The sequence below is a fragment of the Ischnura elegans genome, chromosome 4 (genome assembly GCF_921293095.1).
Source record: "Ischnura elegans chromosome 4, ioIscEleg1.1, whole genome shotgun sequence".
Classification (NCBI taxonomy): Eukaryota; Metazoa; Arthropoda; class Insecta; order Odonata; family Coenagrionidae; genus Ischnura; species Ischnura elegans.
The window spans coordinates 120240544-120267394 of NC_060249.1; the positions used below are offsets into that span (position 1 = coordinate 120240544).

At 40.9% G+C, this 26851-nt stretch overlaps 2 protein-coding genes across 2 annotated transcripts; both read right to left on the minus strand.

Annotated features, from left to right (window-relative positions):
- Positions 1 to 16425: 16425 nt before the first annotated feature.
- Positions 16426 to 17307, minus strand: LOC124158232 (DNA polymerase III subunit epsilon-like). Its single transcript, XM_046533420.1, has one exon. The coding sequence runs from the start codon at positions 17305 to 17307 to the stop codon at positions 16426 to 16428; it is 882 nt and encodes a 293-aa protein (XP_046389376.1).
- Positions 17308 to 17440: 133 nt separating this feature from the next.
- Positions 17441 to 18148, minus strand: LOC124158233. The gene has a single exon (XM_046533421.1). It carries the CDS (start codon positions 18146 to 18148, stop codon positions 17441 to 17443), a length of 708 nt encoding a protein of 235 aa, XP_046389377.1.
- Positions 18149 to 26851: the final 8703 nt, after the last annotated feature.

The following is a 26851-nucleotide window of genomic DNA, read 5'->3' on the forward strand; positions in this document are numbered from 1 at the left end:
CATCGGGGTCGTAGTCTGGTGGGGGTTGGCACCATGGTTTCATTCGATCTGCACAAAGGACCGAATGAAACCTCCTCTGGGTTCTGGCTGCTCCTGGGATGTCTGTCAGCAAATATCTATCCCTGGGGAATACCTTCTCCACCCTGTATGGTCCCTTAAATTTGGGTGCTAGCTTTCGAGACGTTCCCGTCGACTGGGCTTCTCGCTCGACTAACACTAACTCTCCCCGCACGTATTTTCTTGGCTCCTTGTGAGCTTCGTCAAACCTTTTCTTCTGCCTCTCCTGACATGTTACCATCCTGCCTAAAGCTTCCTTCCTAACCTCCTCTATCACTTCTTTGCTCACTTCATGTTCATCTTCCTGCAATGTCACTACAACTCGGTTCCTTAACGCATTCCGCGGGCGGTACGCGAACAACAGTTCATGTGGGCTGGCTCCCACCGTCTTGTTCTTCATCGAGTTCATGGCAAATTGAATGTCTTTCAAGCGCCCATCCCAATCACTTCCATCCTCCGTTGAATTCATCGTAGTGATAGCTCGAGTAATTATGGCGTTTGATCTCTCTACTTGTCCATTTGCCCTAGGCGTTGCAGTGGCGTTCTTGATGTGTTTTATCTGATGCCCCTCGCAAAATTCCTCAAATTCTCTCGACGTATATGCCGTTCCTCTATCCGAGATGATACGGTCCGGACAACCAAACAAGCTAACTATCTCACTCAAGGCCTCACAGACTGGTTTTGACCTCGTGTTTTTCACAGCTCGTAGTACTATGAACTTCGTAAAATTGTCTTGGTACGCGAGGACGTATTCACTGCCTCTTTTGCTACGAGGGAACGGTCCTAGGTGATCTATGTTAACGGTATGAAAAGGCGTACCCTCGCGCTTAGTTGGGTACAGTATTCCTTCCCTTTTCCCGCCTGGTCTCTTGTGGTACGCGCATTCGATACAGGCTGCGATATATCTCTTTATCCTTTGTCTCATCCTCGGGAACCAGAAATATCTTCTCAGGTGTTCCAGAGTCTTTTCTTCTCCGTAATGTCCCATGTCATCATGGCTCCCCTTTATGATTCTCCAAATCGCATCTCTTGGGACCACCCAACGACTTCCCCCCTCCACTCTTCGACATATTCGATGGTCTCTTACTACATAATCAGTGTGCACTTGCTTATCCTCGTTTGTCTGTGCTGGCTTTTTCAATGTCGCATGTATTTTCTGGAGACTCGGATCTTGCAGCTGCATGGTCAACAGCCAATCCTCCTGCTGAATTCTGGTGGTGAATATTTTTGAGTCCACCATCTCAGGTTCTACCGCCTTTTGCATGCTCTCTCTTTTTGCGTAAGGCAGACGATACGGACGTGACGTCACGGGTTTGTCGTCATTCAAGTCAATGCTGAGGCTGGTGAAGTTCGCCTTGCCTAACTCGCTTAAGTTTTTAGCAAAACATCCCCTGAATTTATTTACGAGGTCGCATAGTGCCCCTTCGTCTTGCGTCGTCAGGTTCTCGTTCATGTGTATCTCGTCTTTCTGGATCCGTGACTCCTCTTCCACCTTCCGCACTTGAGAATTCTTTCTTTCACTAAGGTCGGCGTTTTCTCTGGAAATGGTGAGTCTCCCAAACTCCTTTTCGACCCGAATTCCTGGTTGGTCTAAGGCACTCCGCCCTACAATGATAGCATCCTCCTGAGAATTTTCTGGGACAATTAAAACCTCTACTTCCACATTCACATCGTCTACTTTCAAGATCATTCGTTTCGTGCCAATAGCTTCACAACCCCTTGATCCAAACCCAACTAAACGCTTCTGGCTCGCCTCATATTCGACTCCTAGTTCTTGTGCAACGTCTCTTCTCAGGGTGACAACATCGCTTCCTAAATCAACGAAGCCAACCACCCTGTCGTCGTTTATCTCTATCCACTTGTGGTACTCGTCCTTTATGATGCAATTGGGTCTAGTGATTTTCCTAACGTTCCACTTTTTCTCATTCTGGGTCGTTCTCGGTGTTGCCTGCAAACAATCTTTCTGCATATGTCCCGTCTGCTTGCACCGGTAACAAATTCTCTCACGGGCAGCTACTCGGCACTCCCTAGCGAGGTGCCCCTCTTTTCCACAATTGAAACAAACGCCCTGGGTAGGCGTCCTTTCGCCCCTCACTTCCTTGACTTCAGCCCTTTTGTCAATGGTCACAGGAGGTCGATTGTGAAAGTTTGCCCTATCTCCCAATTTGGCCCTATCAGTGACACTCTCGTATCGTCTTATCTTGCGTAATAGTCCTTCTACATCTTCAAAGTCACACATAGTCAGCAGCTTCACTAGTTCCTTATCCCACATGCCATTTAGAATGTACTTGATAAGGGAGGCTTCATTTACTTCACCACGCCTAGCGATAGTCTTCATCGCGTAAACATATGACTCATGCGTCTCGCCACGCTGCATTCTTCTCTTTGTAAGACTCAAGTGCACGTCGGCTTGGTCCTCCACTGATGGGAAACAATATAATAGTCCTTTTTTGAACGCCTCCCAAGAGTGTACTTCCTCGGCTACGCTGTTCAGCCATAGTTTCGCCGCTCCGCGTAACTTACTAACGGATTGGGCTAACAACATCGACTCGTCCCATCCGTAGGCTGATGCAATGCTCTCTACTCGCCTGACCCACTGTACCGCCGTGAACCCCAGGGTTAGCGAAGGTTCAAACTCCGGCAATAATTGCTCTGCTATTTCTCGATAACCCACCATACTTTTATCAAGAACTAACGATTGCCCATTTAAAAGCTCTCGTTCACGTTCTAGAAGTTTCCTTTCTCTCTCTAGCAATTCTCTCTCGTGTTGCAAGAGCGCTTGTTCCCTCTCCGCTGCGCTTCTAAGGACGCTACTCTCTCCGACAGGATACCGCCAATTTCCCAACGACGGTTCTCTGCCCTTAGTAGGCCACACGACAGTAGCCTCGCGCGGTTGCTCACCGGGTCCTCTTGACTGTATATCCTCCGTAGCCTTGTCTCTCGCGGCATACGGCGTCGACGCAGGCAGAACCCACTTAGCGGTAGCCTCTCGGTGCATCTCACTATGCTCCCTGGCCACGCCGGCCTCGCTCTCCTGCTCTCGACATGTTCCCGCCAATTCAGTCGCGTCCCTTCCTTCCGCAGAATGGACCCCGTTGAAGCTACCTACGCGACACTCGCCATCCCACGACGCATTCGTCGGACTGGTCATTGCTACACTAGAACCACACTCTCTCACCTTACTCAGTCCGCACTGGGGTTTTTGATGTTCTATCTATTGATGGCTGGATGTGCACGAACAACTCCACCGCAGCTCGCTGGTCGATCCCACTTCTGAACTGTGAGGTAGTGGTTTATTAACAGAGGTAGCAAGGATTATTACAGCACTCGAGTGATACTCCATTAACAAAACTCGCACCGTACTGTGAGGTAGCTTGTTATTAACAGAGGTAGCAAGGATTATTACAGCACTCGAGGGATACTCCCCTAACAAAACTCGCACCGTCTCTCTACACACATTCCGCGCGACTGACTCTTTACACACATTCCGCGCGACTCTCTCTTTACACACATTCCGCGCGACTCACTGCGCGTCACCCTCCTTACTGGCTCTACCGTCCGAGTTCCTCGGCGTCCCCCAGAGGGGCAGCACCTGCCGGACCATTTCGAACAGCCCGTTGATGACAATCATATATAACTATTTATTTGCAAATGAATGCTTCTTTCTCAATTTTATGAACTTTAGTTTTCAATTTCAGTGTGCAACTTACAAATGTTAATGGTTTTTTTTTGCTCTCCTGAAAATCTGTTATTTTTGAGATACGTGTTGTTAGAACTTAGCCATAGATATTAAGTGTTTAGCAAATTACTTTTACCCACGTCATATATTTAGCAGCTTAATACTAACTAAATCATGTAAAATTTTGATGGGCTCATGAGATTAGTGTAATCCAGTTGGTGGGTTCCTGTTCGTTGCGTTGTGCGGTCGCTACTTGTTTTGTATAACTTCTGCAGAGGAAAATGGGTCATGCAAGATAAAAAACTTTTGGGCTATGTCGCTTCGTCAATTTTCGGGTGGCTTAAACGTTTCCCCACCGATGCTGGTCGCTTTTTCACGGGAATATGACCCATTTCTCACATATTCATGGTAGGGAAGTATGAAAATGGGTCATTGTTCTTGTCTCTAATTAATATTTAGGAACAAAATAAATCGAAATTTAAAATAAATGGGGAGAGGAATGATTTTTTATGGGATAAGGGCCATGCCAACTCAATTCCCTAGTACGGCAATCTTATTTTTTACAGTGCTACCTCTAAGTAGTGCTACATAGATTTGTATTTTATTTTAAATATTTCATGATAATTTGATATTGTTTTACTTGACGCTTTACTTTTTAAATATTTTGTTCTCAAATCACCGAATACAGCTCATATTGGCCATTTCAAATCGGGGAATTCAACAAATTTAACAAACAAACGTACAAGTAGAACCATGCCCTGGACAGGGGAAACCTACTCAGGCGGGAGTCGAACCCGCGACCTCTTGTTGGGCAGGCGAGGAGTTACCCCGCCGCCACCGAGAATCCGTTATAATGAACGAGATGATAACTTAAACTATAACTGAGAGTACTGTATTGGGAGCATAGTGCCACAGTGACTATGGAACGTGCCTCCTGATCAAAGGACCACAGGTTCAAGTCCCGGTCGAAATTTCGTGGGACGCCCCTTTACGAATCCTCGAAGAGCGAGATGATTAAGAAAAAGGAATTTGCTCCCGTACCATTAATATGTGAAATGCCTGTGCCTCTGCCTGAGCTCTACCCTCACCTAAATAAATAAACTCGCACAATCCGGTCTCATTACATGACAGAATAGGGTAGTTTCCTTCATCAAAGAAAACGAAATGCATTGATTGCGATTCTATACCCACCATAAGTGTATTCATAATATACAAATTATTTGGTTTTAGAAATACCGGTTTAGACGAATGGCAATGGTCAATTTTATCCTCATTTGAAAAAGGCCAGATTGGCGCCCATGCGATGCCGCTCCACGTGACGTCACAGGGACCTAGTTTCTTTACGAGTAGATAGGAGATTTAAATCGTGTAAGATTATCAATGCATGCATGAGGAACAGAGCTCAGGGAAACATGTCTTAATAATCACCTATTAAAACTGGCTAAGATCGGAAAGTTTGCTTCGTTTGCTAAGGTATTAATAATCCTTATTTAAGCCAACCGCTACCAGCTAGCAGGGTACTCTGCTACCTGCTAGCATCCTGCGTCGTATCAGCGCTCAAAGCCTCCCCCAAGGTCACCTCACTTGCGGCAGGGGGAACCAGAACGACGTCACACGGGGTTTTTCCAGCATTCAAACGTATTCGCTTTCAGCATTCGCTTTTCATTTTATCGCGAAAAATAGATATCGTCATTTAAAAGTATAAATGCGTACTCCAGAAGTAATAATCTTTCGATTTAAGCCATAAAAAAGTAATAGGAAACCACCCTCATTTGTCGCACGAGTCCCTCAGCGGTTTCAATAGGTGACTTCTCCCCTAGCTTACTCTGCTCTATATAATGAGGGCGAAATGATTCAAGTAAGTGCTCATCAAATCCTCCTCAACCATCCTTCCAGATTGACCGCGGACCGCATCACAGATTCAATCGTTATTAATATTTAATTGATTTCCAGTTCCTTTACTCAGCTTTACCAGTTTCGGCGTCCATTGAGGCGAAAGGAAAAAGCAATTTTTTTGCGAAGTTGATGAAGTGAATATATATTGGACACGACTCCTTGAAATGAAGTTTAAATTTTTTGAGAGAGTCCTTTGATGTAGTGATTATCGTCGAGACGACGTGCATTTTTAAAGGGATTTATGAGTGCCAATCTGATGGTTCTTAGAAGTGTCCATTGTTTTCCGCTAATGCATGGGTAATGCAATGTGAAATCCGTTTGATTTCTTATTGATTTTTATTTGCTTTTTCCTTCACTCATTACTGCTGCTTCCGTTCCCTTGGTATAATATAGCCATTAATAGAATTCTTAATGAGCATAGGATTTTTCTTGCAGCTCTTTCAATATTTCTCCAGCAAAATTCCTCTCCTTCGCCAACTACATTGCATCCTGTCTTTCCCACCATGATCCTCCCTTCAAACATACCAACTACGTCTCGCACTTCATCCTGTCAACCAACCGTTTTATTTTCATGTAATTTTGTTATCTGTCGCTGACAACTTTTTTTAGCTCCTGTTCCGTCAGCGGACAAAAATTGCCAATAACCATAGTATTGCTGATATTTTTTAAGGGATAAGAATCAACCGTCGCGTCGCCTTATATTCAAAGTACGAGGGTGGTTTGAAGAGTTCTCGGAATCACCATGAGTTGTCAGCGATAGTGCAACGAGCTTTTCACGTGATATCCATAGGACTGTTCGCTGTAAACGCATGCCACGTCAATACTCGTGGAGAAGAACTGTGTCGGTGACGTGACTTTTTTGTAGTTCCCGCATAGTGATTTGCGAAGATGAAAAAAATCGAGATTCGTGCAGTGATTAAGTACTTCGTAAAAATAGGTATGAAAGCGAAGGACATTCATGCCCATTTCCAGAATACACTAGGAGACTCTGTTCCTTCATAGTCAACTGTTGCCAAGAGGACAAAATAATTTAAATTTGGTCGGGGAGCTTAAGATGATGGTCCGCGCAAAGGTCGGCCAAGAAGTGTCACTACTCCAGAAATCATTGCAAAAGTTCACAAAATGGTAATAAAGGGTCGCCGATTGAAAGTGGGTGAAATTGCTCTTGCTTGCCAGATGTCGTATAAAAGGGTATATTACATTTTAACGGAAAAATTAGAAATGAAAAAAATTATCTGCAAGATGAATCTTGAAGCTGGATCAAAAACGCATGGGAATGGACATATCGGAACAATGTTTGGCCCGTTTCAGGGAAAACGAACAAGTTGTTTTGCACCGGTTTGTGACCAAAGATGAAAATTGGGTCCATTTATATTCCCCAGAGACAAAAAATAGCCAAAGCTATGGAAACATGATGATTATCCACCACCAAAGAAAGTAAAAACAATTCTTTCGACTGGAAAGGTGATGGCATCAGTGTTCTGGGTTGTGAAGGGGATTTTGTTTATAGATTGTTTCCCACTAGGCTAACACTTACTAGAGGATACTATGCTAACCTCTTGGACTAATTGCAACAAAATATACGCGAAATATGGGCAGGTTTAGCACGGAAGAAAGTCATCTTTCATCAATACAATGCGCGCCTGCACATATGTGCTGTCGCCATGGAAAAGTAACACGAACTATGGTATTAATTGTTGCCACTTCCGCTTTATTCACCTGATGTGCCTCCGTCAGACTTCCATCTCTTCCCAAAACTGAAATTGTTTGATGGTGGACCTGATGGGTAAAATGATTTACTTCGAATAAAGAACTGATAATCGGAGTTGACAACTATTTTGCAGGCCTAGAGCATTCTCATTTTCTAGATAGGATCAAGTCACTAGAATATTGTTGGACCAAATGTGGTAATCTACAAGGAGACTATGTATATTGAAAAATAAAATAAGTTTCAGTGATGTAAGAACATTTTTTCTATTCCATTCCGAGAACTTTTCAAACCACCCTCGTATCTTGGCCGCCGTAGAAATCCTTTTGTCTCGCATGGATGCCGCTCCTACTGATGGATGAAAAGAATCAAACGGGTTTATTTTTAGCTCATGTTATGGTTTCAAAGTGACGATTTTTATGAAGGCTACTGATAATGTAGTATTCATACTATTACCCTTTGAAGGTCGCATATTGCAGCAATTAATCTGCTAATTTTGGATCCTGATTATGTATTAGGCTCTCGATAAACTCAGCTCTTATTAGACGCCAATGTAGTACTGTGTTATCGTATTTGTTGACGAAAAATGTTCATTAAAAAAATTTCAATCAAAAACAGTAACGTGTGTCAGAGTTGGGTACGTCGAGATTTTGAGATGCTAATATGCTACGGACATTCGAGCTATTTCGCATTTTGCCACCTAGGAATTAAGGCTGGGGGGTTTAGGTGCAACCGATACCGGGGTGTGTGGGGTATGGAATACCCACCAGGATAAGCGGTAGGTGCGAGATCAACAAATTGCGGAATTTTAAGATAAATGGTTCAAAATGATGAGTTTCACGGCTTTCTGAGGGATATTTTATTAATACTTACACTATTCTATTAATAATATCAATGGAATTGAGTAAAATGGATTACACTTAAAATTTTCTCGTAGCTCTGGGGGGGTTATAACCCCCAAAGCCCGCCCCCCCTTGCTGCGCCACTGGCCCAGACTGGGGATTAATAATAATACCGGGGATTTATAATAATATTAGTAATATCAATCTAATTAGGTAAAATGGATAAAACTTAAAAATTTCTCTGAGATCTGGGGGAGGGGGGGTTTTACCCCCCAAACAAAACACCCTAGCCCCCCCTGCCAAACACCCTAGAGCAGGGTATTATGTAGATGTAGATGAACCCCCCCCCTCGCTTGCGCCACTGTCCGAAGGCGTCTACACTATATTCTGATTCGGTGCTCTTCGATGAGTACTCAAGAGATCCACCCACGTGACCATGATTCTCCCCTCAAATAAGTTCGTATCCAAGTTTGAAAAACAGATATTCTTTCGCACCAACGTAATTGTTTCCTTCAAGGAAACCTTTTATTTTCCTTAAAAACTGGTATACGTACCGGCCTCGGTGGCGGCGGGGCAAAGTCCTCGCCTGCCAAATATGAGGTCGCGGGTTCGAGTCCCGCCTGGGTAAGTTCCCCCTATCCAGGGCATGGTTGTTCGTGTACGTTTCATCGTTGACTTTGTTGAATACCTCGATTTAAAATGGCCTATTAGAGCTGTATTCGGAGGTTTGGGAGTAAAAAAAAATAAATAAAAATATACATGCGTAAAAGGAAAACCAGTCGATATTGACTCGATACTTATTTCGTTTATCGTTTCTCTCTCGAAAAGGGAGAGTCAATCAAAATGCCACTCAGAACAATAATAATAATAATAATCTCTGGAGTGGCCGAGGTGGGTTTACCGGGGAGGGGGAGAGGGTGGACGGACAGTCACGCGGAGAGCGAGATGGAATAATTAATGGCGGCCAGGGAGCCATTAAACGAAGGCGAGGGCCGCCGGTGGGTGGGTGGGCGGGGTGGATATATTAAGCGGAATATCTCTCCCACATCGACTCATCGTCTCTTTATTTCGATGCCTCTCTTTTTCGACGCGACCGTTCCCCAATCGACCATTTTCACTTTTCGTGGTTGGTACCTCGAAATTCCCCCAAAGGTCGCGTCTCAACTCCGAATAATAATTTTTTTTCTGATCTTGACTTCGTTTAATTCATGTTAAAATGGTTCTTGGAGTGTAGGTCAGCGTATGTTATGCAAAAACGCTATAGCCAACGTTTCTGTTTTTTAAAATCTATCATCAGGGCTATGAAAGATAAAACATAAGAACAATAGAAAATACCAAGGTAACAAAGATATACGATATTTTTACAACGAATGATTAATATAGTTTAAGATAGCGTTTTTTTTTAAATCGTAACATTTATTTATGTAAAAATATTGTATATCCTTGTTATCTTTGTATTTTATATTGTTCTTATGTTTTTATTTCATAGCCCTGATGATAGTTTTGAATAATTAGAAACGTTGGCTATAACTTTTTTGCATAACATACGCTGACCTACTCTTCAATAACTATTTTAACATGAATAATAATAACTGTCTTCTCTAGCAAATTTCACATTCCCGGCGTCGAAATGAAGAGGTTTTTTTGTTCATCGTTTTTTTTGTTTATATCGACCGCTGCTAGCCGCAAAGTAGTATCTCAGAAAGTCATTGTCAAAGTGAGTATGTTGAATTTATAGTCCAGAATATCATATCTCTACAATTTGAGCTTTATAATATTATCTGAGATTTCGTCCATTGAATCTTACGTCAGATTATCAGTCAACAATGGACTAAATTTCAGATGTGGTTATGTGGCTAAAATGTTACTCATACGATTCTCTGCACTAGAAATTCTAGATACGCCTGGATGGTATGATTGTTTAGGATACTACTCTGCGCCTACAGTACGGTATGAGGTCTCGGAAGTTTCGTGGCTCTAAAAAAATTAGACCCCTTGGCTGTGGGTGAGTGCCAATCATCTCCTAATGCCCGCCTATTCTGCAGACCACTGGATACACTCCTTCATTCGTGAATGGCAAGGGAATGTATGGAGTGGACTGCGGGGGACTATAGGGTGGGATGCAGTGCACAGTGTCCGCGAGCAATGCCTCCCCTAGCTCTCCCTCCCCCACTCATCGGATGACAGCTTTACATTTCATTGGAGAATTGCCTTCGGTCATTAAATAACCCTTCACCTCGCTGGCATCCTCTTCTCGGCGAACTCAAAGAGACGCTCTAGTCTGCTATTGCATCTCGATTTGCAGTTCAGTTCTACACAGGCATGGCAAGTGAAACGGAACGAAAATGTTTTTTATTCGACCCGTAGCGAAACGAAAATACGGGGCCTAGGTTTAGTTTCGTTCCTGCACCAAATTAAAATCACCAAGGAGTCAAGTTTCAAACCGGGACGAAACTTTACGCCCTGGAACGAAACTAAATTAATCGAAACTTAACTAAAATTAACGAAACTGTCATGCTTAAGTTTCGATCTCAAGAAGTGAGTGGAGAGGGAAAAGAGGGAATAGTTTCGACCCATTTCATGACAGAATGTGGAGAGGTTAAAGCATATAACTTCGTCATATTTCGACTGAATACTGCGTTGCGTATTATGAGTGGACAAGTGCCCCATGCATCTAGACGCGGTGGGCGAACCCCCAATCCATTCAACCATACTTCGTACTCGGTGTGTGGGTCGAAACTAAACGGTTCGAAGGTGAAGCACGTGATCCCTCCGGTGCGAAACATAATCTGTGTTTCGTCTCGTCCCAGAGTTTTAGTTTAGTTTCGACCCGAAGTAGTTTTGACTCCGATTTCATTTCGACCCTCAGTTTAGCTCCCCGGGTTTAAATCCATTCCGTTTCGTTCCTACATTTCGCTTCTGGAAACGAAACTATTGAAATTTTACTAGTTTTGACTTTCGTTTTGTTTAGATTGCCACCCCCTACGCATTGGTTGCATCCTATCCAAAGAGGTGTGCTCAGAAAATAACGAAAGAATTTTTAAATTTCGCGGGTTTGGAGAGTCCGATTGTAAATGTTTTACTATGGTAGTGTACATGCACATAAAGTATGATAAATTTTTCATCAGTAATCGTTGTTACTTTGTCTGTAGCATCCGCTAAGGTTAGACGTGTTTTTATGTGCTGGGCGATCTTGGCTCACACTTCATTGCTTGTTTGGGAATTTTTGGCCAAAAACAATACTGAAACGTTGGCCAAGCCTCCTTGTTCCCCAGACATGGCTCCGTGTGACTTTTTCCTACTTACCAAAATACAGAGAACCTCAGTGGGCCGCGGTTTTTCAAGCATATGTGGCATTAAAAGAAATCGCTGATAAATCTTAAAGGCAATCCCAATCTCTGCATGGGTATTTTCTAGGGTGGTCTCTTGCTGCATGATCCCTCTATCCCCTCTGTCATCAACATTGGTGAGCAGTGGAGTTACTGTGGTGATAGGATGTTACAATTGTTCGATAAATTTTTATGACGCGTTGTCAACGTATTCGGTTGTATTTGAAACTATACTTTGAGACTAGACCTCCTTTATACTTTCCACCTATCTTGTATTCGTTCGTTGACAGATTCAAGAAGTAAGTTTCCATATTTTCTTTTTGGAATCTGACCGAGTATTGGGAATTGGGTAGTACGTATAATAGGAGAATAATAATCCGCGTTTTTCCTCTAATATCCAAAATCTTCATTTAAGATATCATATAATGCCATTATGGGTATCAGAATGCCTTTAATATCGTATTTTTGAGATTTGTTCCAGTTCTACTCCTGCTTATCATCCCTGAGTTCATAAGCGTGTCGAATCTAATGAGTGTCGCTAGTTGATCAGTGGTCTCAAATTTTCTACTTTCCGCCTATTTGAATTCGGTCGTCGATAGAACCGGAGATACGTTTCCATGCTTTCTATTTGTAATCTGAACGAGTTATGCGGGAATGGCGGGTAGTTTAATATGAAAATAATCTGTCTTTCCCGAAGATCGAAAGTCTTCATTAAGACGTCAAACAGGTATAATGCCGTTATGGACTTTAAAATGTCTGTAATACCGTATTTTTTGAGATATGGTCTAACTCTACGATTGTGATTTTGTTTTTTCCCGGCGTTTGATATCAGTGAAATCTTCTCGGGTTTTCTACCGGGTGACTTTCTTGTAGGCCGACGTTTCGGAAGCTGTCTCTGTCATCGTCCTCAGGGTATGACATTTTTCGTACAGCAATGCTTTGAGGATGTTGACGGTGGCCACCACTGAAACGTCGGCTTGCAAGAAACTCACCCGATGGAAAACCCGAGAAGATTTAACCCAGTTCTACGCCTGCATATCAGCTTTGAGTTCATTAGCGTTTTGAATCTAATGCGTGTCGCCAGTAGTTGGTCCCTGGCCTCAAAGAGTGTGTTTCGCCGCCCCAGGGCCCTTACCTCCACGGACAGCACTCATCTCCATAGAAGCCTTCCCTTCCCCCTACCCCCTGCCCCCCGATCGTTAAAAGCCCGCCATGAAGGTTGCATAATGGCCAATTAAACCTCCGCCCCATTCGACCCCCCTCCCGCTTCATCGCACCGCTGAGTTATGGACCCGCCGCGCCCCGGCACGCCATCTATGCCGCACACTCCGGCCGAGAAGACTTCCACTCGCACGCCGGAGACTACTCACGCAAAGAACGAGCTCAAACTCCATCGCTCCACGACTTGGATCACTTGCGTCCATTGCGCTGAATTTATTAAAACTTTTCGAATGCATCGATTCTTTTTCTCGGGTTGTCAACGAGTTGAAATGGTCTATCATCCTTAACGTTTCGACGATCGTAGCGCTCCTGTGACTAGTGCCTTTAAGAAAAAAGCGAGACACCCGAGTTTGAAGAGCTCTAACGTCCAAACGAAGCAATCGATTTCAATGCAACAAAAACCATTCGAAAGAGAATTTATTTCCACGTTGGATTGTTTAATATAAAAATCTTAGGCTCCATATTATTTCTTGTACTTAATTTTTTCTCTAATAATTACCAGTTTTTTGAGTGTAAAATCAAGTTGCTCAGCTTTAAGCGCTTTCCCTAAGTATGACCGAAGTGTTTTTCTAATAACTTGCAATTTTGATATTAGGAAGAAGTTTAAGTAAGAGAAGTAGTAGCATAAGTAAGATGTGTTACATCCCTCACAGTCATTCAATCAGTGCTTCAACTCTCATCTCTTCCGAACGTGAATTTTATGTTTTAAGTGGACATGATTTTCAAATGTGGAATTAAATATTACTAAAAAAATGGATTGAGCCAGCAAACTTACGTTGTGCTTCGTGGGTGTGTGCAACTCAAGAAACGTGGGCGCACTCCGCAGGCAGCCTGATTGATGACTCCGTTATCACTGTGGCGTTTCGATTTATTCTGCACCACGTTCAGAGGAGGGTTCGCAATGGCATGAAGTCGCTCCCGTCCACGGAGGAAAAACAAACGAAAAACAGAAAGTTTTGTAGTACTTGGACGATTCGAAAAACGCAACCGAACGAACCCGAAGATTGGGTGAGGGTAGAGCTCACGCCAGTCAGAGTCAGAGGCGGACCGACACACATTCAAGGTGGGGAAAGGGCATCTCCTTTCGTTTGCCGGGTGCTAACGTATACCATGGCAATCCCAATTAATGAAAAGTGATACTCTATTATGTATTTTTTTCTTTCTCTCGGCCTCAATTATTAACGTTGATTATTGTCTTGGAGTGAACGCCTATGAGAATTAAATGCAAAGTTTTGCTATCGTGTCAGTATTTTCTTACACCTTCATCAGGGCTATGAATGAAAAATGATAAAATTAATTTGATACAAATAGGCAAGAAAGGTCATTTAAGGTAGACCCTCTACTACAAGGACCTTCAAAAACATGCCCTGATATTTTCATATATTGGAGAGAAATGATGCCTCAGTCGATCTGTGAAAAAATAATAGGGGGTCACCGGCCATTTAGCGCTAACAACTGGATTTGAAAATCGTGATATTCAGCTTAAAATTACATTGCTCTTATGGCGGAACGCAGACGTCCCTCGCTTCAACATTTTATTTCTCAAGATTTTCCCCGATAAGGCTACCTCAAAAACTAATATATGGCGGTCAAATAATCAGTGAACACTATGTGTTTTTTTCAGGATACCTTATCGGCCATTTAAGGAAGATATTTATGATTGAAAAACGATGACGAGCCTCACTTCCGTTTTACAGCCGCCATATTGAAACAAACTTGGCAACAATGCTCGAGGAGTAAACAAAAACATTGGCTCAAGTTGAGATTGCAGACGATTAACTATGCACCGAAATATATAATTTATCAGTTATGGTTGTTAACGGAATTGCAGTAAGCGCCCAAATTTTATTAAACTTGCGAATAATCATGACTGGAATATAAAACATCTCTGTAGGCTTGTCGCTTTCGCGACAATAATAGAATTAATTGCGACTTGCGACAGTTTATCTGTTCTTCAGACTACTACTTCAAATTGTAATACGTTTATTTCGAAAAATGTACATCGTTTTCAACTTGTAGAAAATAATTATTTAAATAGAAGTTGATAACCTCGCCCACTATGAATTTCATCATCAATTTAACTGATATTAAAATTCTAGAAAAAGGTCAGCGAGTAAATGAACGTAACCACGAGACAAGCATATTGCTGTTGGGTACCGACTATGTAGTGTCTGGAAAAATAACTCCGCGAACATACCTACTAATTAATCGAATATTCACCCATGTAACCCTTCGACAGTATAAAGTAGGATCTCGTAGGATGCTCATGAGATTGCAATTAATTATTCTGATAAAAATATTTCCATGTAATTATTGTTATAGTTATTCCGTAAATTAATAGTTTACTCGTATAGCTGATTCATTAGATCCCACCTTGAAGCGAGACAATCGTCAGTTTACTTAGGTGAGTGGTCATGACTCTCCGAAATGGGTCAATACCTACATATTCACTGTTGAGAGGTTTCAGAGATTTTCACTCGTGAGTTGGACATGAATATTAAGTTTTTTCTTAAGTACCACTATTTTTCACTGTCCAACCAATCCACTTTGATACGTTTTCCAAAGGTTCAATTAGTATAATTTGAAAACACAATAGAAAAAAACATCCATTCATTTAGACATTGCAGGAGGATAAAAATTAGGATGCATTTTCGAACAATCGGTGACAGCTACAAGTGAGTCTTTAGAAGTTGCAATGCCGGCCTTCCAAATTTACTGAAAACTTAGGCACTAGGAACGAGGATTATTTAATTATACTGATACTAATGATTCGAATTGCATTTGGGTGATAAATGCAAATTAGTGTCCTATTTTCACTAATCAACTCCTCAATAATAGTATGGATGAGGCTATTAAATCGAAATATCAACAAAGAAATGAACATTTATAAGCTTTGTGTTAGTCATTTAGATACAGTGATTTTAATATTCTTTAATCAAGGCATGAAATTTCATTATTTAAACAATCATAGACACCTTAGGTAGGCAAATATTTCAAAGATTTCTTAACAAATTAAAAATCAGTATATTATCGTATTTTTCACGATTTTAACTTTTTCAGCTACTATGCCTGGAAGCTAACATTCACAACATCAAATGAATCTGATTTTGAAAATGCAATTCCAAGCAAGCAGAAATGGAACCTCTTGCTTCAACAGTTACATACTGTTTTGGGTCATATATTAACATAAATCTACTGTACTACCAACCACTAAGCAGCATGACTTCTACAAGGATGCACATTTCTTGAACCAGAAGTGCAGAGTAACTTTCTGTTGTCTCAGGCTTATTTAAAACCCTATTCTGTCCTGTTGTAATAAATCTATATGGAAAAACTAAGCTATCTATCATTTACAATGCAGGGTAATAAGAAAAAAGCAAATGATACATTGGCAGTGTTGTCCTAAAACTCGAAGAAAGAGATATTGCTGTGAAATTCACTACTTACCCCTGAAAGCAAATGTTATAAGCTAAGTTAAAGAAAATCATACCAAATAACTTTAGCACTTACCTGACAGAAAGGATAAGTTAAATTTGGAGCAAAATATTCTGATGAGTGATGCAAACACTGAATAGACATATACATACCAGTGCTAAAACAATAACATCTTGCTTGACAGCAATGTTATGGCTACAAGCAAGTCTGGAAACCTTTCAAATGTTATAGGTACGAAATAAATACACAATATAAATTTCACTTAGATATTAATTCTTCAACAATTTTTGAAATGTTACAAACAATAACTCTATTTTTTGTGACATTCATGGTACAACACAAACTCTTTACACCTTCATCACCTTCAGATTTCCAAGTGTTCATCAACAATTGAAGGCCAATTCCCTTCTCTGCCAACCTGTTTACCATATACCCTGATACACCCTTATCTCGCAGAGGTTTTAGAGTAGGAAGTAATTCCCTTTTTCTCTTGCTCTGCTCTTGCCTCTTTAAGAAGGACTGCAGAGTAAAACTGTACTGTAAAATCATATCTTCACCAACAAACACCTTTTCACAAATTTTTTTTAAGTTCAAGGCATCTATGTGTGCATTATGCCCACTATTGCTGAAGTCTTGCAAAACTTCTTCTACTAATTTACCCTGAGCATAAGACTTCCTGCCAGGCAGCACTTTCTTTAAAAGGGGCAAGGTGTCTGAAAACCCTGCAACAACAGCACCAAAGTCTTCCAATTTATTGCAGTGATTCACTGCTGCCAACACCATTCTGGCATCAAATTGCACATTGTGTCCTACAAGGATCACCTTCTTAAAACTCTTCAAGTAATCAATGAAGGCACATAAACCTTCCTCAAGTCCACCTGAGATGACTGGCTTGCCTTCGTAATACAGTAGTCCATCCACTGCTCTAAGGCTAGTGATCTCACTAACCCTGTCTGGAATACCCTTATGAGGGTAAAAGTAGCATGAAAAACTCGTGCTTCCCACTGCACCAATTTGCAGTAGCTCTGCATTCCCTGACAAGCCAGTCGTTTCAACATCAAAAAACACAGTGGAGCATGCATCACCCACAGGAACAAGATCGGAATAAAAAACACTATTAATGTCAGGGTCATAGGCCATCCCTGTTTTATATGTTACCCCTTCTCTAGCCTCTTTTACCTTTAGCATGCCCATAGAGGAAAGATTTTTGAACAATCTCCTCCGCTTAAATGAGCACGTTTTCCTCTTCTCAGCCAGTGACTTTCTTCTGAGGCTAAGTCGTGCCCTGTAGCGGATTGTGTTGTGACCAGGGGATATCATTAGACTTTTTTTTTACATCACTGACATATGTGACACCAACATTTTTTTGGCAGACTGCAGCTACCACCCGGAAATCATTGGACTCAGATGACCCATAATGTCTCATTTTCGGTGCCTTACTGGCAACAATGGCATTAAAATTTTCATTGCGTTGAGTAGAGCCACAAGGAGCCAAACAATCAGGATTACTGGCAAATTTCTGATATACATTTTGTAACTCACTTTGCAACCTCTCCCCTACAAGACCTATTCCTTTAGGAAGACCCTTGTGCACATATGACTCCGGATCTTTCACATATCCACACCATGAGCCACAATCTCTGTGGATGTCAAAAGCATGCGGAACAATATTTGTAATGGCCTTTCTGAGTAGGTCTGGTTGGCCTCTGTTTTGCAGCAGGGCATAGCCAAAGCACCTCTGGAGATACTTGATGACCATAGGAGTAAGAGATCTATGGTTCGACCTCAAAGAATACAGGGAATTTCCCAAATTCTTCTTGGCGTGATTGATGTCAGAGACCTTTTTGACATCACCCACTTCACTCCTCAGTTTTGCAGCTGTTGAAGAATCATCATCACCAACAACTGTCCCTACTTTAACATTAGCTGCCTTCAAGGGGGTACTTTGGGCAACTAACTCCAAGGCTAGATCAGCTTCCATGGCTTTAGCACTTCCAGACCAGTTACGACGACAATCATGTTCTCTCTCTTTCCGTAATGACATGCCTTACATGAAATATTCCTGGTGCCATAAGCTAGCACTTTCTTAGATTTCTGGCCAATCAAACAGCCATGTCCTGTAAGGCTGGAGTAGCTCCTACCATTACCTCTCTTTTGCCACCCCATGTCGTAAGACACTGCAATGGGCGACACGTCAAGGGGTGAATCAGGTGAAGGCAAGCTGCAAGAGAAATATATTGTCATCAATATCACTCAATAACTTCATTATTAAATTACAAATGAAAAGGAAATTCACTGGAGCTTAGTTTTATTACATTCTATAGCGTGTGTTGCTGGAGAGATGAAATAGCTAAGAGAGCAATGAAATTGAAGGAAGGTCTGATAAAAATATTTTTTGCTTGAGATAGAACTGCTCTTACTGAAGGAAAATAAATGATTGACAGAATAACTAAGGAGCATTATAGAAATTGGATCATATCTATGGCTTTACATAAAACCTTCTTTTCAGTTGCTTCATCCATGATGGCAGAAGACATTTTAAATCTATGAATGTATTTAGAACAATGCATATTAAAATTTAAGATAAGAGCAAGAATCCTTAACAACTTGCCATATTACTAATTGCCACTCATTATTAATAACTCATCAGTGACAGCACCTCCACACATGAATTTTAAAACCAATATATATAAATGTGCTCATCCATTAGTAGAACCAATAAAGACTTTAAACATCATAATTCTATCACAAGGAATTATTAAGAATTAACAATATATTCACATGCACCAAAACTTTTTGAAGTTACAATTAAATTAGAATATTAATCCTGGATTATGTATGCTAACTCAGGAGAGCTTATATCAGTGTATGGAGACCTAAGGGGTCTCATTTATATCCTATAATTTTTATAAAATCCATAAGTGATATAACTAAAATTTTTCATGGAACCATTAACTTCATACTAGATTTAGTAAACGTATGAATGCTGAAAACTTTATAATTGATATTATGGTTCTAAGAGTAATAATATAATGAAAGATATGGGTTTATTGCTTGATAAACCAAGTGACATAATGAAGGACATAGGTGAATCATGAACAATTATATTGTTTAAAGGATCATGCATGTGAGTGTTAGACTATGATATATTAACTTCATTAGTATAATGGTATTGGAATATTTATACTGTGTTCTTGTTCACTCTCATTTTAAATATGCATCTGCTAAATGAAACATATATATAAATTCCACATCACAACTTTGGCTGAGTTCAGCTACCTTTATAATATGTTAAGATCACATATGAAAACAAGGCTGAGGCTTAGAAGGCATGCCATTTGCTTTTATTATTAAATAATAGTCCTCATATAACTAAATAAATAGGTTATGATTTCATACAATCAGTCACTGTCTAAAGGACCTTTTCCAAAATAATGCAAACTTAGGTATGTCTCACGCATTTATGAGTATCGCAAATCGGGTGATAAGTCTACTACAAATAATTATTGAGGATTAACAATCCAGTCACTTAAACTAAAACTTTTCAAAGGGATTATAATTTTATACACTAAATTATTCATCAAAGTTATACATGCCATGCCACTGAAAGTGAATTATAAAAGGGGTTCAATGTATTTACAAATTTGGGATGCGTTCAGCACAGTTTTTGAGGTGTTTAGGTATCGCATAGGTAACAGTAACCGTATGGGTACAAATTATATTAAGGTACAAAGCATAATGAACATTACTGTATTACTATTGCGATATAGGTGAAACATCCATAGTAGGAATACTACTTTCACAGTATGTTTCTAGTTGATTTGAGATTGTAAGGCCAAACACTCTGTTGTAAATGACAAATAATTACCTTTCTTGTAGTATAGTTAGACCCGTGTGCTCCAATTCTCTCTCCAGCAATGAAGAAGAAACACAGCTTTCATTCGCCACATTTTCGATTTCAGGTCCAATAACCCGCTCACTTCTCTTCGGCAACGACTCATGAACCTCCGGAATGTTAAGGCACGACAAGAAAGCATTAACATGAGCGGCTCCAATTCCAGCATCAATCAGACCTACAATTGTAAACAAAGCCGTATGTTAAACAAACTGAAATGCATAACATCATTGATATTGAAAGGCATATTAAAAGTACATTCATGAATGTCACTTACCAATTGCAGCTTTCAAATTAATGTCGAAGTTCTGCCTATTAGTCTTTGGGTTGGCTTGAGATTTTGATGTCAAGACGGTATTCACAGCGCCGCAAGCTCTTCATGTTATATGCCATTTACATGCGAGTCAGATTAGATTTTCTTCAGTTATATCATTCAATGACAAGATTGAAGAACAATGCGTACAAATCATCTGCTTGCACAAAAAATTCACGTCGACGATTCGGCATCCTTCAACAGGTGCACTCTTTGGAATCACTTCGTTGGAATTGATGGATTCACTTTCGGCCACATTTCGTTTCCTCAGATTATCCAAGCTCTTACCCTTACCTTTAGACATGAATTTGCCTTTAAATCGGCCTGATGAAGCCATCACTTCAGCCCAAAAATATATTTAGTAATTTAAGGCTCAGCAAATTGGATAATAAAACGAGTAATATTATCAAAATGCAACGTAACGGTATCGTACACAAGCAAAGGTGCTCAACCGGTGTGAAGCTACGATATATTGACAGCGTTGTCGAGTCGGTGGTCGGCAATTATATGTATATAATGTTTCCAAATTAGGTTAAAATTAACAGAGGAAAAGCTCTCACTAGTTAAGTTCTTTTTATTCGTCGCAAATTATACAGTTATGAAGCTTTACCGTATTTCCAGAAAGATTTTTTAAATCCTTCCGATACCTAAGAGTCAATATAACAGCCATTCTTCATATCACAGGATTATTCCATTTTTAGTAAAATACATGCACTGTACAGCTATTTTGATTGATTTATAATTACTTTTAATTTTTATAAATGACACATTTAGCCATTATAACTCGTTGTTGTCGAGTTTATCTTACTAATGAAAGCAGTATTTCGAAGCGCAGGTTCTACCTTAAATGTTTTTCTTACAAAAATAAAATAAAATTAGTCAAATGTTAATTAATCAAAAATAATTAACACAAAATTTGAAAGACCTATTTTGCAATTAATATAATTTGTTTATTGATGACAATTGATCTAATATAGGACAGAGTTACCTATCAATACTCAATTACTCCTTTGAAAAAAGCTGTGATTTACATTACCACCTGCGTGAGCTACATGAATGTTCATTTCTATGAGAAGAGATCGCTTCCTCGTCACCCCGTTTGATCGATACAGACAATCTTCGATCGGAGACGTTGTTGGAAGACGAGAGCTATCTCGTGTTTTTCCGTGAGTGGAGCAAATTATTTACGCTCAAATTGGCAGTTAAACTTCAAATAAATTGATCGAACGGTCGAATGAGTAATTTTGTGAAACATTTCGATGACGCAAATGAAACAAAACCTGCAAATTTAACTAAAGAGCAGTGGCGCTACCTGGATAAGGACAAGTAGGAGGTAACCTCCCAGCAGGAGTGGGGGTCCGAGCAGCATTACCATTATAACTACTCACAGTAAATTGAATACCCAATGGGGGAGTATTACCCCCCAATTAGTGGCGCCGACTCCATGGGGCCTGAGGGGGCTCATGCCCCCCCAAAATTTCGTTACAGATGTGAGGAAAAAATGTGTCAAGCTTGTAAATTTTCCCCGGAGTGTCCAGATATCGAGATTCGAGTGATCAGAGTTCTAATGTTGATCATATGACTCTTCTAAAATGCTTAAAAAACTTAAAATTCAATACTTATAAAATTTACCGTGGCAAGATCCCCGGTTTGGGACCCCCAATATTATTTATAAGTCGGCACCCCTGCCCCCAATAGCCCCTCTCTGGATCTACCATTGCTTATGTGTGATTAGGTGTCGCAGTCATCTGAAGATTATTCAATGTTTTGGCCATGTGCTCGGAAAAGAACACGGAATTAAGATGAAGGAGGTTTTAAGAGCAAACCCATATGGACGAAGGTGGAGAGGAAGACCAGGAAAGAGATTTGGAGAAGGTTGGAGCTTCAGAGCAGGAAGTAGTGGACAGAAGGAGGAGGAGGGAAATAGGGTGGTTTCCTATTATCTTTTCATTGCCTAAATCGAAAGATTAATACTCCTGGAGTACGCATATCACGCTCTTATATTTTCCATTGACGTTATCTATTTTTCGCGATTAAACGAAAAGTGAACTTTTTCAAGCGCGCGAAAACGCGACGGCTAAGTAGGAATGATGGGATAAGTCCATCTGACGTATTTCTGGTTCCGGCTGTAGGCGCGTGAGGTCACCTTGGGGCGAGGCTTGAGCGCTGATACGACGCAGGCTGCTAGCAGGTAGCAATGTACCCTGCTAGCAGGTAGCGCTTGGCTTAAATAAGGATTATTATTCCCCTATCAAATGAAGGAAACTTTACGAGCTTAGGTAATTTTAATGGGTGATTATTAAGAGATGTTTCCCTGAGCTCCTAAGCTTCCTAAGAGCTTTCCCTGTGCCTCATGCATGCATTGGTAGTCTCAGACAATGTAAAACTCCTATCTACTTGTATAGAAACTAGGTCCCTGTGACGTCACATGGAGTGGAATCGCATGGGCGGCAATCTGGCCTTTTCCAAATGAGGTTAAAATTGACCATTAACATTAGTCTAAACTGGGATTTCTAATACCAAATATTTGTATATTATGAATACACTAATGGTGGGTAAGGAATCGCAATCAATGCATTTCGTTTTCTTGGATGAAGGAAACTACCCTATTTTTGGTTCTACTGAATTAATCGCATTCTCGAAACTGATTTGGAATTTTTTGCATTATTTGAAATTGTGGCGGGATAGCTTGGTGGCCCATTGGGCCCCTCTGATCGAAGGGTATCGGGTTCAAACCCGGGTTGATGGCTCACTACACTCCAAAACAAACATCTTGAAGGTGCGTGGTGAACCAGGGAAATGAACTTGCCCCTAAACGTGAATATTTTTAATCGCACGTTTGTAGTGTAGTCTGGGGCGATCTGTACCCATTATTATTTCATCCTGATGCCTTTGTACTAGTCGTCCGTTAAAATATTGGTGATATGCAACGATTTAAAGCTGTGGAAATTCGGTGAAGGCTTCACTCAAATTAGCGTCAGTATCTGTCCCTCATCTATCCATATCTGTTCCCAACTGTTCAAACACTGTAGCTACGTAAGCGACCTTTTAGTAAAAACGAGTTTTCTCGGGCGTATACCGAGAGGGCGTCTATTTATGCCAACGTTTCGATCTTCGCCTCAAGAAAATCACTTGAATAGGGTAAAATATAATCGGGTGTTTTCCCGGCGTAGGTGTTGGATGAAAAGTTCTCGGGCTTTCCACCGGGTAATAAAATCCTTCTCCGCCGACGTTTCGATGTCCATCAGGGGCATCATTGAGAACATCAGCCCGAGAACTTTGATATGCGTACTCCAGGAGTATTAATCTTTCGATTTAGGCAATAAAAAATTAATAGGAAACCACCCTATTAGATTTGCTGGGAAAACACTTAAGCCTGCAAAATTATATTTTAAGCAATAGGTACGTGAGACTCTAGACATTTTTAGGAATTCACTTGCGAGAAAAGGACTAAGCTAAAGGAAAGGTCGATTTAAAATGAATTAAAATCCGTGTCATTTAACAATGAAACATGTGTTAGTATTTATGATGTGCCTACCTGAATTGTTTCCAAGGTAAAATGTTATAAAATAGGTTATGTTTTGTCTCCTTATGATATTCTGAAGTTGCCAAATGTGAAATTGGTACCGAATCAATTTGACAGTGCCTTAGTGAAGAGCTCATTGCACTGTATCATACGTCCATGGTTTAAATCAGTGGGACTTCGCCTCTGCTGACTTTGAACACCAGCTAAATTCAATCTTTTTTCCTTCCCATCTCTTTTCTAGTTTTGAAAAATGATATGCATTGTTCTCATTTGCTCGATTCAGAAGTATTTATGGAGTGTAACCGAGGGAGTTTATGTTAGGGCAGCGGCCGAACCTGTTTTGGTAGTAAATTAATCGGAAGAAATATGAATATTCTTTGATCATTTGCATGCGACATAAACTTCACCCTTGGGAGGTGGCGAGGAGCACTATGGGTAATGGGTATACCTCCCGTGAACTTGGCACTGATGGCCGTTTCTTCTCTCTTTCAGCTCATTTATTCCCAACAAGGGTCCGTTTTAGGCCGCATCCGATCGTAACTCGCGTCTCGTTCCAATTTGCTCCATCTACCTCGCGAGGAGCGAACTTAAATCATCGCTCGGACTGCGCGCATAAAATGATCGCGTTCGTTTGTTTTCTTCCCGACTCCCTTTTTTGTTTGCGAAGGAGTTCGTTTCCTGGGAAACCTGTGTATCCGTCCTTTCCCGCCGATGAAGATCAAAGGGCCGCCCGGTCGGGCCTCGTTATTCCCTTCGGGCCGAAACAGGCGGCGCCACATTCGCCCCATGACGATCGCCTCCCGCGATGCGCGCCCACGAGTCTCTTTTGTCGAGCGCCGCTTGTTTGAGCGTGCGGCCACTTTTCCAGCGGCGGCGCGGCAGTCGCCTCGATGGGCCGCCGTGCGTGATTAACGCACGAATCGGGAGCCATCATTTACGCCAATCACGACGACTATCGAGTAGGGGCTGCGGACAAAATGTATGTATATAACGTCAGTGAGAGAGATACCAGCGGAGAAACGATTCTTTCCACGTGACTGGTTACATCGAAGCACGGTGTTATTCCTATTTACAGTCTCTGTTTATGATTATGGTGTAGAACAGCAGGGTGATCGGTAGTTTGCTCCACATTGGTCCAAAGCAGTTTGCTTTAACTGAGGAATGATGCAAAGCATACTCTTATATTCTCCTACGGCAACACACATTGATCTATTCAAACAACCATTACTATATACGAAATGTACTAATTTTAATTAATTTATTAATTATTACAGGCCTTTCTCTATATTATGGCTGTGAATGCTGTAAGTGCTTCTCCGTATGGCCTTAATAACTCATGTGAGACGTCGAAGACGAACCATGGAAACAAAATATAAGTTATGGTCGCTGCGTTCCTGCCAGAAGTGGTACTGGCCTTTATCTCTCTTTGTTAGAATCAACAAAAAATAGCTTTGCGAAAGTCTTTAACTTTAATAGGAGTCTAAACCGAATTCGGTAGTTTCAGATGACATGGGCCTATCCCAGTAATCCTATTATGTCATAATGTGTTGAGAGACTTTCCTTGAATTCTATTTTTCAGTGTTCGAGTCCTTGTTGGAATTCAACGATTTTCATACCCGAAGATATTTCACGCGTGACTGAGCATCAAGTCACGTGCGATTGTGCACTCCCTCCCCCTCCTGTTGATATTCGTGCTCCGTGAGGGGGTTTCCTCTAGAGTCGCTGACGTCATGTCTTCGGGAGGTCACTGGCGAGACCCATCAGCTTGCGAAGGTACATCTCTCGACCGGTGGTACCTATCTTGCCTTTTTCCCTGACCTATTATTCAATTCAAACTTGAAACACTATTGAAACGTTATCTTCTTGAAAATTTCCGAGTTTGTAGAGTTGGCCCTCGTCAACATCAGGCCTTCTCTCCAATTTGAAAACTTTGTCTCGTTATTTTCTCAGATATATTATATTATTATGATATACAGTAGATTCCGGTTAATTGGGATATATTGGGACTTGTGCACTTTGACCCGATTAAGCAGCTGCCCCAATTAGGCGAACTATCCTGAATACGGGCATAAACAAACGTTGAAATGATAGAAAGATGGCTAAAGAATGTTTATAATGCAACATAAGTTTATTAACCTATTAAATTGATTTATAAATCAGCGAGTTTAGTTAATTTATTATCATTTTTAAGAATTATAAAAATTTAGTTAAAAATATATTTCACAGCCTCGGGCGACGCTGAATGAATGTCTTTTACTAAGTCCCATTAAAGAAAAGTCCTATCCTTTTGCGGATATTATAACAAAAAGAGCTTTCAAAATAGGGTAAGAATAGGAAAATTTGTGAAAAATAAGGGTGAATCAAAGGAGGAAAAAAATAGTAGTCTGAAAACAAAAAGTTTTAATTTTGTCGCGAGTATAGATTCTATATCGCCGACTCATGGCCCAATAAAGCGGCATGCTGTCCCAATTGAGTGGAGAATACTCTGGGATATTCCTCTATTGGGTTCTGTTCTTCAAGATCTGCCCCAATTAAGCGGCTGCCCCAAGCAACCGGCGGACTCATTAAACGGAATCTACTGTATTTCAGTGTCTTCGAAGGTTTTTGGTCTTCCTTCACGCGGACAGTCGTCAATTTTGAAATGACCGTCTTTGAAGCGACGTAACCAATCACGGCACATTATTAAACTTATATAGGAGCATCTCCAAAAACTTTTTGGAGCTCTCGATCTGCTTCAACTCCCATTTTCTTCGAATGAAAGAATAAAATCAACTCTCCCCGCAAATGACGGTTTCTTAGAATTAACATTTTCACGCAACAATAAGGATATGACACAAAAAAAAACTCACCATTGTCGTCAAGCGGTTCGTTTACTAAATGTCCAATCATGGTTCATCTATTGGCAAACAACGGGAACTTATTTGCGCGCCTAAAAAATTGAAAAAAAAAG

What these genes read in the sequence shown, in the direction of transcription:
- LOC124158232 (XM_046533420.1), bottom strand. Translation starts at nt 17,307, where the DNA reads ATGGCCTATGACCCTGACATTAATAGTGTTTTTTATTCCGATCTTGTT.
- LOC124158233 (XM_046533421.1), bottom strand. Translation starts at nt 18,148, where the DNA reads ATGGAAGCTGATCTAGCCTTGGAGTTAGTTGCCCAAAGTACCCCCTTG.